This window comes from Poromitra crassiceps, assembly GCF_964638095.1.
Source record: "Poromitra crassiceps genome assembly, chromosome: 3".
NCBI classification, from domain to species: domain Eukaryota; kingdom Metazoa; phylum Chordata; class Actinopteri; order Beryciformes; family Melamphaidae; genus Poromitra; species Poromitra crassiceps.
Window position 1 is genome coordinate 60,396,254 of NC_139625.1, and position 16,297 is coordinate 60,412,550.

Consider the following 16,297-nt stretch of genomic DNA (forward strand, 5'->3'; position numbering starts at 1 on the left):
GTGGTAGTGAGGGTATTTTTTTTTGCCCTCTCTATCCTCAAAGTTGCCCATCCTTGCTGGTTTGGAAGGATCGATTCGAAATGCTGTGCAGAGCAGAACCAAAATGCACAAACTCCTTTTCTTTCCTTGGCTGGTTTAGGTGCGCTTGATTTAGCTCGCAGGTTAGAGAAGACACCAGAACACGCCTGCCGAACTGCATCGAGTGCAACTAAAGTTGTGAACGAACACAGAGAGAAAAAAATATATTTTCACTGCTGCTTGCTATAATCCTAAAACAGCAGGTCACATAAGAGGATATGTTAAAAAAAAAACAGCACAAGGAAGATGTGCTCTCCAGTGTCCGAGAACCAAACAGTCTCTTGTCAACTGGGACAGACAGACGGCGTCCATCTGTACTACATCTCTGCAATTTCACCCTTAAATCCTTCCTCTTTCCTCCTCCCCGTCTCCTTTCTTCCCCCTGGACTCTCTTTACCGATCGGGTCTTTGGAGGCAGAAGACTTTCGCCCGGTTGTCTCCGGAAGCGGTGACGGCTACAGACGCTTCCCTGCAGGCAAGACAGTAAAAGGATAGTAAGGGGTCAAGGGTCAGGAGAGGAGTTGATGAGAGAATTTGAAATTATTTCTCAGAACTCTGTCCCATTGGAAGCGGGACCCAATGCAAATCTTGCAGGAGCGGGCGGTCTTAACTAGGCTGCAGGCGGGATTGGGCAGTCAAAAAACAAACTGGGGGTCCCGCAATTTCATTCTCTCCTCGTTTACTGCCGAGTGAGTCATCTTCTCTGACATATACAATCTGTGGCAGTGTGTGCCTGTCAGCCTGTGAGATGCTAGGCAACCCTGGCCCCTCTGCTCGTAGCAGACAGGCTGAAAGGAAGATGAGAGAAACCAAAACTTTACTTTTTCTTAATGTGAAACGAGGGAATAAATATAGATGGCAGCGACAGGCTGTTCAGATATCAAACCCAGAGCCGTTCAACTTTTCAAACCCAGCAGAATGGCCGCGCTGCTGCATAAGGAGATTCGACAGATATCGGATTGCTTCAGGGCTCGATGAAAAACAACAAGTTTATCAGATAAACTCACTCATTAAAGTCATTATGCAATGGGAGATGCAGCTGATGATGTTTTAGCAGTTTAACCATTGACTGTGGCAGATAAGAATGAGTATGAGGCAGTTAAAGCAGCGTTTGAACATAGGCGAGAGCACAAAGTTTTTTTGAGAGAGCCCAGTTGAATGTACCGTAGGTCCGTCTGCGGGACGCTATTTGCGAATAGTGGGCAGGAGCGGACGGTCATAACGTGGCTGTGGGCGGTCAATGATACACACATCGCGGGAGCAGGCGATAATGGTCAAAAATACAGTGGGAGCGGGCGGGTGCGGGATTAAGAAAACAAAACAGTCCGGAGCACGGATCTACCACCTCTTATTAAGCGGTGCAGGCGCTTCTATAAGTGACTTTGTGTGAGTACGACGAGATTTGGGAGAGTTCACCACAATTTGAGGAAGTGCACCGAGATTTTGTGGATACTGGCTCGAGGCAACAAGGAAGGGGGTGTGGCCCCGACACTAGCTCCCTGGTCTGCACAGACAGGCAGAGGCACAGGGCAGGCGTAGAGTGAGAGAGGTCAGTCTCGAGGAGTGGAGGACGATAGCGTTTCGTCGGTAATACACGCACGCACACACGGTCACACGCACAACACATTCACACGCACGCACTCACAGTTTAACATGTCTGGAAATTAATGGCGAATTAATTTCCTCATTGGCGAGACTTTGGCATGCTTTGGAGAGAGCGGCTCGAAACAGGCACAAGCACGGGTCATCGGACATGCACAAAATGTCACTGCTTCCTCTGGTGAAAAATCACACCCAGGTGTTGACCTGGGTGTGATTTTTCATCAGTCCTACCTGTTGAGGGTGAAGTCGAGGATCTCGGCTGTGTGGCCGTGGTACTCGGACACCATGTTGCCAGAACGGGCGTCCCATAAGCGCAGTGTTCCATCCAAGCTGCAGGTGGACACCACCGACGAAGACTCTTCCCACCGTAGGTGGACGATGCCAGCCTGGAAGAACATACAGAGGGTTTTCAGGTGATGTTAACACACCTTCTGGCAGCCAGGTCTTGGGCAGCAATAGCTGTGAACAGCTGATGTTTCTAAATGTACGATTTGGTAGAATTGAATAGACATTGTTCTTTTCTGGACTGTTTTTGACTGAATTTGGAAATAAATCTACCTTATCAGATTTACACTACCAGTCAAATTTTGGACACACCACCTTTTCTTTCTTTATTTTTTTACCATTTTGCACATTTTAGAATAGTACCGGTAAATGCAATATGATGGGAGACTTACTGTAACATTACTAACAGTTTGATGCACACGTTGTTTGACTGTAATGTCCAGAGTTGCACCATATTGTTCATGTAGCGACTCCCCCCTCCTTTGATCATGCTTCCGCTCTCACTCATACAGTCCATGCTCTCTCACTCATACAGTCCATGCTCTCTCACTCATACAGTCCATGCTCTCTCACTCATACAGTCCATGCTCTCTCACTCATACAGTCCATGCTCTCTCACTCATACAGTCCATGCTCTCTCACTCATACAGTCCATGCTCTCTCACTCATACAGTCCATGCTCTCTCACTCATACAGTCCATGCTCTCTCACTCATACAGTCCATGCTCTCTCACTGCAGCTCCTGTCCAACTGGAAGCTGGCGGCTAATCTCTGGATAGAAAGCGTGTGTTTGTATATTGTAACATTATCTCTCCTATTCCTTAACCATCGCCTCCCTCCTCCCAACTCGCACCAAAAGCCACACCGCAGTGACCGCACACTGTCAGGATAGGGTGAGTTCAGCCCCAACAACAGGTAGCAAAATGTTTATTTTAATGGAAATGGTGGTGCATTGAAACATGCAAGGATACATAAACGTTCAACCTGGGAACCGTAGAAAAACTGTGCACACCATTTTCATATCTATTGGACACACCCCAGCTGATCCCCGTAATGTTTAGTAGGCTAAAAACAATGGACCCGCTCGCAACAATAAAATGCGCAAAGCCACATAGTTACAAGCCAAATAACGTAGCTTACTACTTTGATTACCAAATAAACCTAGAAAAAGAAAATATAGAGAAATGCGTGATCAAGGCACAAGATAAGAAGAGCAGCTTTGGGGCAGCACTTTGAGTGCAAGACAAGTCTTCAAACCACGCGACGACGACGCATGATAGTGAGGTCGTCACATCAACGAGTTCATGCAACCCCTAAAACACACACACACACACACTCTCTGATGGCTGGTTACCTCATGTTGGCATTTGTGCCTGAGGGCCTGTGTGGACAGGTCGTAAATAGCGAGGGTCCCATCCAGGTAAGCCACGGCTATCAGAGGCAGGCTGCAAAAGACAAGAGAGACGGAGTACTGCACAGCTGTTATGTATTGAGTGTGAAACCACCAAGGCAACAGAGCATCGCCACTCACATGTTGCAGAATCCCACAGACTCTACAGAGTTGGTTCCTTCCTCGTCTTTTGAGCCTTTGGGTTTGCCTCCCTCCACAGGGAATGCACTAACCACCTTTAAGTAACACACACATGCACGCACACACACACACACACACACACACACACATACAGTAAGCTACGGAACAATGCCGTCTTAAAACACACACAAAAACAGGGCAACAGGGTTCCCACACTCATTTCTACGTCAAATTCAAGGACTATTCAATTACTTTCAAGGTCTTGTTTGGTGCAATTCAAAAACACAAAACTGACATGACATTGACCAAAATTAGACATCATGGAGGCCTCATTTATAACTCATGATCTTTTCAATCAAGAAATAACAATGAAATGATTTGTCTGAATTTGTATGGTCCAACTCTGCTCAATTAACAGCAGACATCAGCTGATCCAATTTAAAGTCACTCACCGTCTTCATTATTCCCAGCATATGTTGCACAGGATCTTACCCTTCTGTTTCACCACTATGTGATAGGTGTCATGTGTTAGAGCAGGGGTGGGCAACTGGCAGCACCCTCACTCAGTGTGGCCCCTGGGTCAATTTCCTTTTTTTTCTTTACAATGCGGACATTTTTGGTTAGGTTAGGTTAGACCACCCAAATCTGTCTTTTTATTTACTGTACATCCCAGAACATGGCGCTAATGGCGTTATCATTGTCCGTCCACATACTGTTTAACGTTAGCATTTGAGCTAACGCTTGTAACAGACTATATCCAAGATGCACATTGCACATGCAACATTACTAATCTGATTATTTGGTTGATGTATCCCATCAAATTGCTGTAGCGGGCTGTTTTAAAGCTAGGGCAAAGTTTCTGGTGTCATCTAAATGGAAGAATTACTAGATTTGAATATGAAAAAATATAAATGTTGGTATAATAAACTTTGATTACCAGTCCTTTTCATCAAATTAGAATCATGAAACACGGGACGTGATGTTATACTGTCCGTTGTGCCAAGGAGTGGAAGCCCCCCTCTCCACCTTCTTTTCAGCTGTAGCTGAGACTCAGGTTCCTGAGGGCCAACTCACCAATTTTCATCTGGGACCCGTTTCTGGCCTACTTGGACGAGGTTAAAAGCGACAAGTAACTCGCCCAGCTGATTTCTCATGGACCCCTTGCTTGGGATCCCACACACAACATCTCTTACAAGCACATAAGCACCTTGCACGGCTGGTGGCACCACGTGGTAACATTGGAATGTTGATATATACAGTACGTACAGGTATTGTTTTTTCTTTCTTTTTTCTGTGTGAGCCTGTTTTTGTTTTTCATGTTCGGAAAAAATAGCAAAATAAAATATTGAAAAAAGAGGGGGGGAAAAAACCAATTAAGTCATTCATTTTAGACCTCCTGCCACAGAAATCTCCACCAGAAGGTTCTTAAGTTAAGGATTTTCACACAACATAGACAGGTGGACACACACTGAGGAAACAGATTTATACTGTCCGTCCTGGAGCCCACCTTGCCTGTGGTGGTGTTGATGAGCTTGGCACTGCCGTCCACTGAGCCGGTCAGCACCAGAGAGCCATCCTTGTTGCAAGCCAGGCAGGTCAGTGCCCCCTGGTGGCTGTCTTGACCTGTTAAAGGAGACGTGGTGTTTACAACTCGCTGTAATTCTGCCCCTAAGCTGTATGAAGATTTCTCAACATCAACAATGACAGTGAGCATCATGGCAGGAACATTAAAAATGAATCCTTTGCCCAGATCAACCATACAGAGAGTGGTTACTTCATCTTTAAAGCGGCGCCTGGTAGCAGGAGCCAGGAGGTAACCATTTAAACTTCAATACCCATAAATCATGTCATCGGTAAACTGCAAGCTCATGTTTAGCAACCTCTAAAGTCTGTGATGCTTTATCAGAGACTATGGATTATAGAGACAGTGCATTCCAGGCTCCGTCAATAGTATGACATGGTACTTTTTCCGGTCTCCTAAATGGCAGCTTGTGATTGGCTGGCTGTCCATGTTATGGAACTTCATTGGCTCCTAAAGCCTTTGGCATAGTCTTTACGCCCAGCCAAGCGCATAGGGCGCGCGGCGATTCTGACGTCATCGCACGGTGCGTGTCGGGGGGCGAGGCCTGAGCGCGGTGCGGCGCGTCCATGGAGATTTTTCTATCAGCGCGTCGGGTTTTGCTGCCTGTGCCTGTGAGATCTCCGTGGTAGGCTATCAGCGGATATCTGCTGTGATTGAGTCCTCACCGTCCTCATCGTCGTAAAGTCGCCTTCGAAGCATGACGTTCGATTATAACGAACTAGTTGTGTGGCTTAGCCTTCCCAAATGTTGAGGGTCGTTTTTTAGAATTTAATACATAGAATTGGGAACGTTACATTCAATTTCATTCAGACTGCCAGGCACTAATCGCCGCCATTTTCCCCTGGAGCTTCCACAGGAGGAGGGGGGTGGGAGGGGCGAGCTGCGCACTGACTATGTTCTGTTTTGGCCCGCGCAGAGTGCGCGCGCCCTCCTCGGAGCCCCGCCTCCAGCGCGTGCGCGAAGAGTATGCCAGACGCTTAAGTCTCCTAAGGGGGTGTGGCCTGCATTGTCGATGAATAATCATCAACATCCCTATCAGTGACCTTGTTGATCATTAAAAACATAAGCGCAGCCTGCCTGAGAAGCTTGTCTTCTAAATATCTTCTTATAACACCTTTTCCCAAGAGCGGCTATTTTTATTTTTGTATGTACTTGCCCGTTTTATTCGGCTGTAAGACTGTATTTGATTTATATCTGTACGTTTTATTGTTCCTCTTATTCGCTTCCATTCATTTCCTTCTAAACGTTTGTTACCGTTATGAAATTAAATATATTTTAGATTTCTGTTATTTAAAATGTACAGGAAGACCACCACTTTAACAGAGTCTTCAGTCTCCTGTCTCCAGACAACGATGAAATGACTTTCCCTGTCCGGTCAGACCAGCGGAAGCACATCAGACGTCACCCTCTTCAGTCAAACACATCCTCTCTCTCCCATGTTTTCTCTCATTCACCGCTCTTATCTCATCAAAATCAAATAAAAATAATTATTTCCCAGGCACTTCTCTCTTACATGAGCTTTCCCTCAGATAACTGACTCTGTGAAGCTTATTCTACTATTACACTAGGGCTGGGTAACGTTATCGTTTAAAAAGTTACGATACCAGTACGAATACCAGTACCCTTAAAGTGATACCAATACCCATAGTACTTCATTCGATAGAGTTTTTTCCTACTTCATTCGCGCATTAATTTATTTTCAAATTCATTCATTAAACTCTGTCACATACACCGCGCGTTCGACTTCACCACCACAGACATTACATCGAAAAATACTTGCGGTGATTGGTTGTGAGCAAAACCCTACAAACACCAGTAGTACTTTTTTCTAGATCTGTGTACAAAAATAATCGAATGCAAGTATCGTTTGACTGGAGAAGTTTCAATACTACTATACTGGGTTGTTTTGGTCAATACCTCAAAGGTATTCAGTAGCGATACCCAGCCTGCTATATTGCCCAATAGTGCTAAATGACTAAAATGTAAATATCCATGTGAGTGTAATTTTACTGCATATGACCTGCCAGACTCACCTTTGACAACATGGACAGTGTTGCCCTGCTTCAGGTCCCACAGCCGGACTGTGCCATCCTCATAACCCACCACAGCTCTTTTACCTGGAAATAAACACAAAGAACAGAAAACCGTTTCACACACAGTAACTTCATAAGTCAAGTAGGGTTGTCACAATATCAGATTTTCACTACATGATTATCGTGGCCAAAATAATTCACGATAATATTATCGCGATATCTATAGAACGTCATATTCATCTCTAACTTTGTTAATTGTGCAATTTGTCTCTTTTTTTAAATGATTTTCATTTAAAAAATGAGTGTAGGGAAGCGGAGAGAGAGTCTATCACCATGACTGTACAAAAGCATACAAAAAGAGCATTTACACTCAAAATGGATAGTGTAACAATACGCGTATTGAACAGTTAGGTACAAGGCTTTTAGGTTGAATACGCATTTCAAACCAAACATCCCCAAAGTCTTCTACAAGGTTATCATGAGCCACAGACATCAACTCTGGACTATTTCCGTTGAAGCAGGTCTGGACATTCCGCTGTTCTTTTCACAATGAGGAAATCCTCTGGTATAGAGGTGTAGAGAGAAGGGGGGAGAGGGGGCATGACGTAGTGTGCTGCAGGAATCGCAGTGTGTATGCGAGTTGTGCGAGACAGACTTTTAATAATTGCATTTTTCTCGACTCCATGAAAAAACATTCAACGCATTATTCAGGAAAACGTGGGCTTTGCGCTATGCTAAAAGGTGAGCAACTGTTTGCACATCGCCCAAAAGTTGGCTGTCAAATAGTGGTCGCATTAACGTTAAACGCTGGAAAAGGCCATTTACAAGTGGCATTCAAGTCATATCTTACCTGTTTTCAATTTATTTCTCCCCACAAAAGGTATCTCTCGAATACATAGCCTAATGCAGCACTATCATCTTCTTGTTGCATTTTCACAATTCAAACGGGCAGATGCAGCAGCTCAGATGCAGCAGCTCAGGAGGAAAATAAACCATTCAACTACTTGTTCACTCACCAATTTGGCTCTCTTCCAAATAATCCAGCCACGGAACTACGTCCATTCATGAAAGGAACATTAATCTCCACTGACTTCTTATGTGATTTTACTTATGTCTGGCACTCTGTTTCATAATTTAACTTTTAATTGTTGTAAAGCGCTAGCGCTATGTAACGCCCTATTTGACAAGAGAAACTCAGTTTAATTCCTCCATCTCTCACCGTCGGGGAGGACTTTGCCGCTGGTGGCCTGGCATGCAGGACTCTGGAACGTTTTGCAGTCTCCACCGGGGATCTTCCACATCCACATGCTGCCATCGACTGTTCCCGCCAGCAGCACCGGAGCGCAGGGATGCCACTCCAACCACTGGGGGAGCCGGAAGCAGATCAGTCTTATTTGCATACAAACATACCCCAGGGAATCACCTGCTGCATATTATTAGAGCGATTGGGGGTTGAGTAGTACTTGCAGATGCACATAAACACACAGACACACACATTAGGGCCTGACCGCTACAGGATTGTTGGGTTAGATACCAACTACTGGAGAGGAAAAGTAACTGCAGATTGGTGAAGTTACTTCTCCTGGGAAAATATCTACCATGTTTTGTGAATATTTTGGGCATACATTTACCAGTAGATTAGTGATATATGTGTGAAAGGCCAAATACCATACACATATATTGCTCAGACAGACAGAGAAAGACAGAGAGACACACAGACACAGAGACATCAATACACACAAGCCCTCACCTCCAGGTCGCCCACTTCGATGGACCAGATCTCCTGTTTGGTTTCTACTTTCCAAACCTTGATCATGCCACTCATGTCACCTGAAGCCACCAGAGAAGAGTCGTGGCTGAACATGGCGCACGTCACCGAGTCTTTGTGTCCTGTGGATTTGAAAGAGACGGGTTGCTGTTCCAGTTCATACGCGGGTTCCACAATTTTGTAATTATTTCTGTCATATTGCTTATTTCTGGTTGTGGCATCATGTGTCTCAGGGTGCAATCACACCTACAGCACATTTTCTTTGATCCAAATCTTAATGGACAAGTTTACTTTGTTGCATTTTTGTATTTAGTTTGTTTACATTCAAGCTGCTCAATCACAAGTGAACCAGTGTTTGTAAACAAAAGTCACATGGCTCACTAGTAGCTTGGGGTTGCATGAACTCGTCGATGTTACGACGTAACTATCACACGTCGACATCTACTGTACCAGAGGACGTCGTTGAGTCATCACGTGATTTGAGACCTTCTTTTAATATATCCATGTTTGAGACTTGCACTCAAAGCACTGCTCCAGGCAGCAGCCTGGCAGAGCAGTGGGGTGTACCACAAAGCAAGATTAGTGGCTTAGCGAGTAATAGCGAGGTAACTTCAGGTTTAACCCTAGGTTTGCTGTACCACGACGCTAGTTAACTTCTTACCGAGGTAGATCACCATAGCAACTTATGCTCTACGGCTAACCTGCTTTGTAGCAGGTTAAGTTCAGAGGATAAGATCAAAACCCATGAAAGACCCACCTGCTTACCAATCAGCTCTCTGGAAACAGCGAGTCACCATTCATATGGTCCCCATATGAAAAATACATTGCATTCAAATGAAAAAGAAAAAGAAAGAAAAAAATGCTCCTGTTGAATTAATCAAGGACTGAAGCCTTGCACTTGTTGCAGGCTACATTTAAATTAAGCCCTACTTACCACTTTGGAATATATTTTTAAATATACATTTTTGTGCTCTCAAGTAGCCTAGATACGTTGTTTGACCCCGCCGATCGATTGCAGCTGAATGGTGAGTGGAGAAATATCACTAAACCGGCATAAAAAGGTTACATAAACGTCTCCAAAGCGCACGGTGCCGTGTGCACAACGGAGCTGAGGCGGACGTTGGGTTGGAAATGGTCATACATGCTAGAATAGCCTACTACATCTAAGCAATTTAATATGGGATCGCCTGCACACAGATGATTCATATCTAGGCTACTCCTGCATTTTGCAGCTGCAACTGTGTTGCTTTTGGCTTGTATGATGTGATTGAACTTCATATTTCCAACATAGTCATTATATGAAATATGGAGATATGCGACTCTGCTGCCAATAGCCTATATATGTGACCACAAAATAGACAATTTTTTATAAATGAAATCTATGCCCGCACGTACCATGTCGATTCAGTTCAGCAGCCTTTTTTAATTTTATTATTATTATTTATTTATTGATAGCCTAAAGGAATTATTCAATCAGTGCGACTAAACACATCATGAGATCATTATTATTGATTGAACCTAAATGGTCTATACATACGGATTTTGGACTTAGATAGATTACACATTGCTTCCATTCGCAAAAAAGACATGCCGTTTTTTTTTTTAAACCTTTATTTATACAGGGGGAGTTACATGCCGGTTTTATTGAGTTTATTGAGAGGGTGAATTGAGCTGCTGTAGGATACGTGGAGGCCGAAACCGCTCTTCAAAGAACTGACTGATGTGAATAAAAGTGGTAACTTTAGATTCGGGAACAGACTAATAATATCCCATGCGGATTTTGATTCTGACATAGTAGTAAAGCTTCACGATTTGCGCTATGAATGAATGAGGAAATAGGCGTGTCTGGCGCTGTAAAAGCTACGGCTCTGAGCTGGAGCAGTCCATATTGCATTGTGATTGGCTAGTTGTTAAAAACCATGCCTCTTTTGCGGGCACGAGCTCATGTGCATGGGCATTTTCATGTGCACGCGCTCTCAACTTGATTAGAAAAACCTGGTTCCACTTAACGAGTGGCGATCTACCTTCATAGTACAAGTTAACTACAATCGAGCTTCTTGGCAATTATCTGGTTTAGCCAAACCAGATCAAGGTACAGATCCTGGATCTTCTTATACAACATTCGTGGTACAGCCCTCTGCTCTTCTCACCTTGTGTCTTTTTCACACATTCCTTTCATTTTACTTTTTCTAGATTTATTTGGTAATCAAAGTAGTGCTATCAGAGTACTTTTATTGTTGCAAGCGGGTCCACTGTTTAGGCTACTAACGTTACAGCGATCAGCTGTGTTCAATAGCTATGAAAACGGTGTGCACAGTTTTGCTATGGTTCCCTGGTTGAACGTTCATGTTTCCGCGCATGTTTCAATGCACCACTGTTTCTGTTTAAGTAAGCATTGTGCTATGTGTTGTTGGGGTTGAACTCAACCCCTATCCTGACAGTGTGCGGTGTGGCTCTTGGTGCGAGTCTGCGAGACGAAATCCCCAGGAGGAGAAGGAGAAGCTGGGAGGCGACGGTTAAGAAAGATGAGAGATAACGTTACAATATACAAAATAAATACACAGTTTAGCCGCCAGCTTCCAGTTGGACCAGAATTGCAGTGAGAGTGATGGCATGATGATGAAAGGAGGGGGGATATGGACTCTGGATGTTACAGTCAAACGTGTGCAGCCTGGACATCAAACTGTTAGCAGTACAGTCTCCCATCATATTACAGTTACAGTATTATAGTTTTCCCAAGCCATTAATAAAGCCAATCATAATATGATTGTGTTAGAAGCCTCCTGCGGGTTCCCAAACTTTTTAGGCCACGCCCCCCTTCTACATCTTGACCAGGCACATCTTTGCACAAAGCTCTCACATGTTTAGTGCAAATGAAGACAGTTTTAAGCATCAAACCACCATTACATTTTTCCTGTCACGCACCCTAGAGGCAGCTCGGTGGGAATCCCTATTCTAGAAGTATGATTAACAGCTGTCAACATCCGTCTCCTGATATGCACAATCCCTGGTGTTTTGGGGTTGTTTCCTGTAGTTGGTTGGAATTATGTTCACACAAGCGACACCAAAGTTCTCCTGGAAGAGGACCAACAGTAAACCTGCATTTTCCTGCATTACCGTGATGTTATTCTGTGCAACCCAGATAATACCGTTGTTCTCATCTGGCCAAACAAATGGCCAGGAACTATAGGAACTACAGGAGCAAAAGATCTGCCTTTGACACTCACCGGTGCATTCAAACAGGACTTCTCCGTCGCTCACCCGCCAAACGTAGGCCTTGTCATCTTCTCCTCCTGTTACAGCTAAGCTGTTGGTCACAGGGTCTAGGCTTACACAGAACACAGAGCCTGGAGGAAGGCATGGAAGAGCATGTCAAACAGTTAAAAGACAGGGGAAGTGGAAACCCAAGGGGTCTTGAACAAGGCTCAAACAGAACAAAAAACCTTTGGTATTGAAAATTACACCATAAGAACACAAACAGCCCGTTGTGGTGGACAACAAGCGTGGCTTTAAAGCAAGTAGGCCTACTGTTTTTGTGTGTGTGATTGCAACATGTATGGAACAGGAGGGTCGATATAAAGGGAGCCCGCAGTGGATTTTGCCCCCGCTTGCTGAGACTAAAGAATCAAGCTTAGAGTGTGTTCACTCGTAGATCCAATCTGATGCTCTATACTAAAATGAGAGTGCGGCGGCTAATCAAATAAGTAGAGCGTGCTCTTTCTGTATAAATTAACGAACGGGTCATACATTTAAAAACGCTGTCTATTAAGTTAACTGCTACACATACAACCAGCTTCTCTTCTCAGCACTCTTCTCTGCTTTGTGTTTTTTAACCATTTGTAGCTGTTCATCTCAGCTCTTGGCGCTCTGCTGCGCCGTCTCCTCAGCCAGAGTACGCTCTGCCACTCCGAGAGTGTAGTTCGGAGTTGAGCCTGAATTTTTGAACGGTCCAGTTTGTGCCAGAGTGCGCTCTGGCTCTCAAGGTGACTATTTACAAATGCGCCCTTAGTCTCTGTTGAGGCTAGGGTCTTGTAAGAGAAGATACTGGTACCAGTGTGTTTGGAGAAGGTGAGCTCGCTGTCATCTTGCTCCGCCTCCGCCTCCATCTCATCCTCGGTCTCCCAGCCTTCGTTGTCTTCATTCCCAGGATCTTCAAAATCAACATCCTCCAAATCATCGGCCAGATCATCTGATGGTGGCAGGGATAGAGGAATACATAAGATATTTAACCTTTCAACTTCATTAATGAGTTGGTGTCAGAAACTGGAATTAGGACTGTCATGAAGCAGTGGCTGTGTTGCTGGTGAGTGGTGACATCAAGACCGTCAGTTGCTCTATATAGCGAGTCAAACCTTGACATAATAACGCCTACAGCTAAATTGTAAGTCTTACAATTCAAGCTAACATTACGAAAAGCAAATGTAACCGCCTGACATTTGCTGTCAACGGTGCGTTCAAAGTTAAAACACAAGACAAGACAACACAAGACAAGACAAGACAACACACACACACACACACACACACACACACACACACTACACACCACCAACAAACATTAACGCAATACGCTGTCAACAGGCGAGCTTTAACGAAGTTTTAAACGGTTTGCTACCTACCAGGATCCTGCTCCGTCTCGTTTAGGTCGATGACTTCAATGATTTCCTCATCTCCGTGGAGCTCTATGGAGTTTTCATCAACGTTATCCATGTTGTCAGCAAGCTAACAGCTAACGGAGTAAAGGGGGACAACACACACGAAAAGTAATGTTACAACCGAGCGAGGATAGTTAAGCTAGCTGGCGTTCGCTATGTAGAGTCGGGATTTGTTTAGAAATCAAACTTTCAGTCGCAAAAGTCGCGTTTGACACTGTCAAATTGAGATTCTAGTAAAGAACCAACAACAACATCATTCACATGTTCATGTTGCGACGACCCAGGCGCACAATGATGACGTAGTCGACTCGCGCTCTTCTCCTGTTCTGTTCACCCAGAACCCACAAGATGGCGGAAGAGTAACCTCAATATCGATCATCCTTCTCACAAACCACATCAACGCGTAAGTAATGTATTTTATTTATACTTAGATTTTTCCAGACTCATATGCTCACATTCATATATTAATTTACCCAGCTCAAATATGGATTTGAATCTACAACCTTTCTCTTTCATTTCTCCAACGTTTGACTGCAAACAAGTCACTGCATGCAGTGGGGACTTAAAGGGGAAACCCACTCACTTCGATTATGTCATTCCAATGTCCGAAGACAGGTAACTGTTAACCTAAATTTAGGCTGTAACGTTAAGTGAACTTACTTTCACTACTGTGTCCAAATTATGTCCCAGATGTTGTCAACCGTTTGAATTAATCTGCTGTAGTGATCCATAAGTATTAATTTTCAATTTTTAGTTAATACATGTAGACAACATTACTTTTTTTTTAAAGTCACATGACTTGGCTTGACTTGGTTTTGAGACACCAGGATCCTCCTAGTGGCACTGGCAGGTAGTGTCATCTCATGGAAGTTTGTGGCATCTCAGTGGCTAGTCAGTGGCAGCTAGTGACTATCAGCGGCATTGGCAGCTAGTAGAGCTGTGCAATTAATCCAGCTGCAGCTGCACACACTCGATTTCTAGGATGGAGTCTCTGGAGATGATGCGCCATGGTGGCTTGCTTTCCCTTGGAAAAGGCTGTGTAGAGCAGCTGGCCATGAGCAAGCACTGGTGAGGTAGGTAGATGCCAACTCGGTCATTCTCTTGCCCTTGCCCTTTGTTGATGGTAACTGAGAAAGCCAATCTGATTGGGAACTGCTGTCTGACAAAGGGGAAGCTCATCATTTCTGGTGAGGAATTCTTGGTAGTAAGATCCTTTCACCTTGTTTGTCCCTATGGAAATCTCACATTCATCCACCTTGTCCATCATCTGCACCAACACCATCTGGGTGACGTTCTTGAGAGTATGGTCAGGACCTGCTTGTAGGTTCCTAAGCAGCTCAGGGCACGGTGGCACAGTGGTAGCACAGTCGCCTCACATCGAGAAGGTCCTGGATTTGATTCCCCGACTGGGATGCTGTGGGCACTGAGGGTGCCCCCCCCCCCCCCTCCCCTTCCCCGATGTCTTCAGTGCCTACTGCTATCTCGTCAAAAGGGCTTTTCTGTGTGGAGTTTGCATGTTCTCCCCCTGCTCCCCTGGGGTTCCTCCATACAACATTGGTCCCCCACTAAAAACATGCAGAAGATCGTCATCTGACCAGTGACTACGTTTGAAGATTGTCCCCGGGTGCTCTTCTCTAAACAAACAAGGTACAGTGAACATATCAGTGATGTGTCATCACTCACCAGTGATGTTACTCAAGCAATTTTGATGTCATAAAATTTTAGAGGCAATCAGAACAACGGTGCTCCTTGAAACTCCGGACAAACAAACAGACGGACAGACAGCTCTCCAATTACTGTATAGTAGTAGGATTTTAATCTCAATTACAATTTTGGCTTCCTACAGTTATCGAAACAAGATAATCGCGATAAAACAATTATTTTGTATATATTATTTATTTTAGTTGGCCTATTTATTTATCTATCAATTTTTCCAATCATTTTCATTTATTTCTTTGTTTTTCAGTTCAAAAAGTTTGAAGAAATCCAATATAAAAAAGACAAGCTTTTTCAAGTTCACTAAATGCATGAGTGATTGCGAATGATAATCGCGTGAAATAATCAGGATCTCAATATGAGTCAAAATAATCGTAATTATGATTTTCACCATAATCGAGCAGCCCTTGCAGCTAGTGGCTAGTCAGTGGCATGCAGTGGCAGGTGACACCTCAGTGGCAGCCTGTAACAGCTCGTGCAGGTAGTGGCTTGCATGAATAGTAGTTATGGGGGGAAAAACTACACGTAAGATAGATAGATAGATAGATAGATATAGATAGATATACATACATATAGATATATATAGATATATAGATATATAGATAGGTTCAAATATACATACTACTGCATGCGCTGGGACGCGTCATCAGTAATGTTAACTGGGGTCGTGGGGTGTTTCGGGTCTGTCGAACATCATACACTCTCGCCCAGTAGATGCAGCCGAGGCCGATTACGACCCCGACCCGCGTTCCAGAAACAGCCGCTCACGGATATGGTAAATGGCCTGCATTTATATCGGATCAGCCTTCCTACTCTGTCTGCAACGTTGCCCGCGGAAGGGTTGATTACGCCCAATCCGCTGCAATAGAGTTTAGTGCTACACCGCAGTATTGAGAGACCTTCGGTGCATGGAGGTCTATATAGATATATATATGTATATATATATATATATATATATATATATATATATATATATATATATATATATATATACACACACACACACACACACACATATATATATACACACACACACAAACATATATGCAT

General features: G+C 44.1%; 1 protein-coding gene across 1 annotated transcript; it reads right to left on the bottom strand.

Moving 5' to 3' along the window:
* Nucleotides 1–416: 416 nt before the first annotated feature.
* Nucleotides 417–13,718, bottom strand: aamp (angio-associated, migratory cell protein). The gene is made up of 11 exons (XM_083633488.1): nt 13,496–13,718; nt 12,931–13,068; nt 12,107–12,226; nt 8,862–9,001; nt 8,331–8,475; nt 7,112–7,195; nt 5,004–5,119; nt 3,497–3,591; nt 3,320–3,410; nt 1,912–2,066; nt 417–547 (listed from the first exon to the last, which is right to left on the bottom strand). The coding sequence occupies exons 1-11, from the start codon at nt 13,584–13,586 to the stop codon at nt 472–474; spliced, it is 1,251 nt and encodes a 416-aa protein (XP_083489614.1). The 5' UTR covers nt 13,587–13,718; the 3' UTR covers nt 417–471.
* Nucleotides 13,719–16,297: the final 2,579 nt, after the last annotated feature.

What these genes read in the sequence shown, in the direction of transcription:
- aamp (XM_083633488.1), bottom strand. Translation starts at nt 13,586, where the DNA reads ATGGATAACGTTGATGAAAACTCCATAGAGCTCCACGGAGATGAGGAA. An exon ending in TCTGTGGGATTCTGCAACAT is followed by an intron (nt 3,411 to 3,496) that starts GTGAGTGGCGAT and finishes TGTCTTTTGCAG; the next exon opens with CCTGCCTCTGATAGCCGTGG. An exon ending in CTCGACTTCACCCTCAACAG is followed by an intron (nt 548 to 1,911) that starts GTAGGACTGATG and finishes TCTTGCCTGCAG; the next exon opens with GGAAGCGTCTGTAGCCGTCA.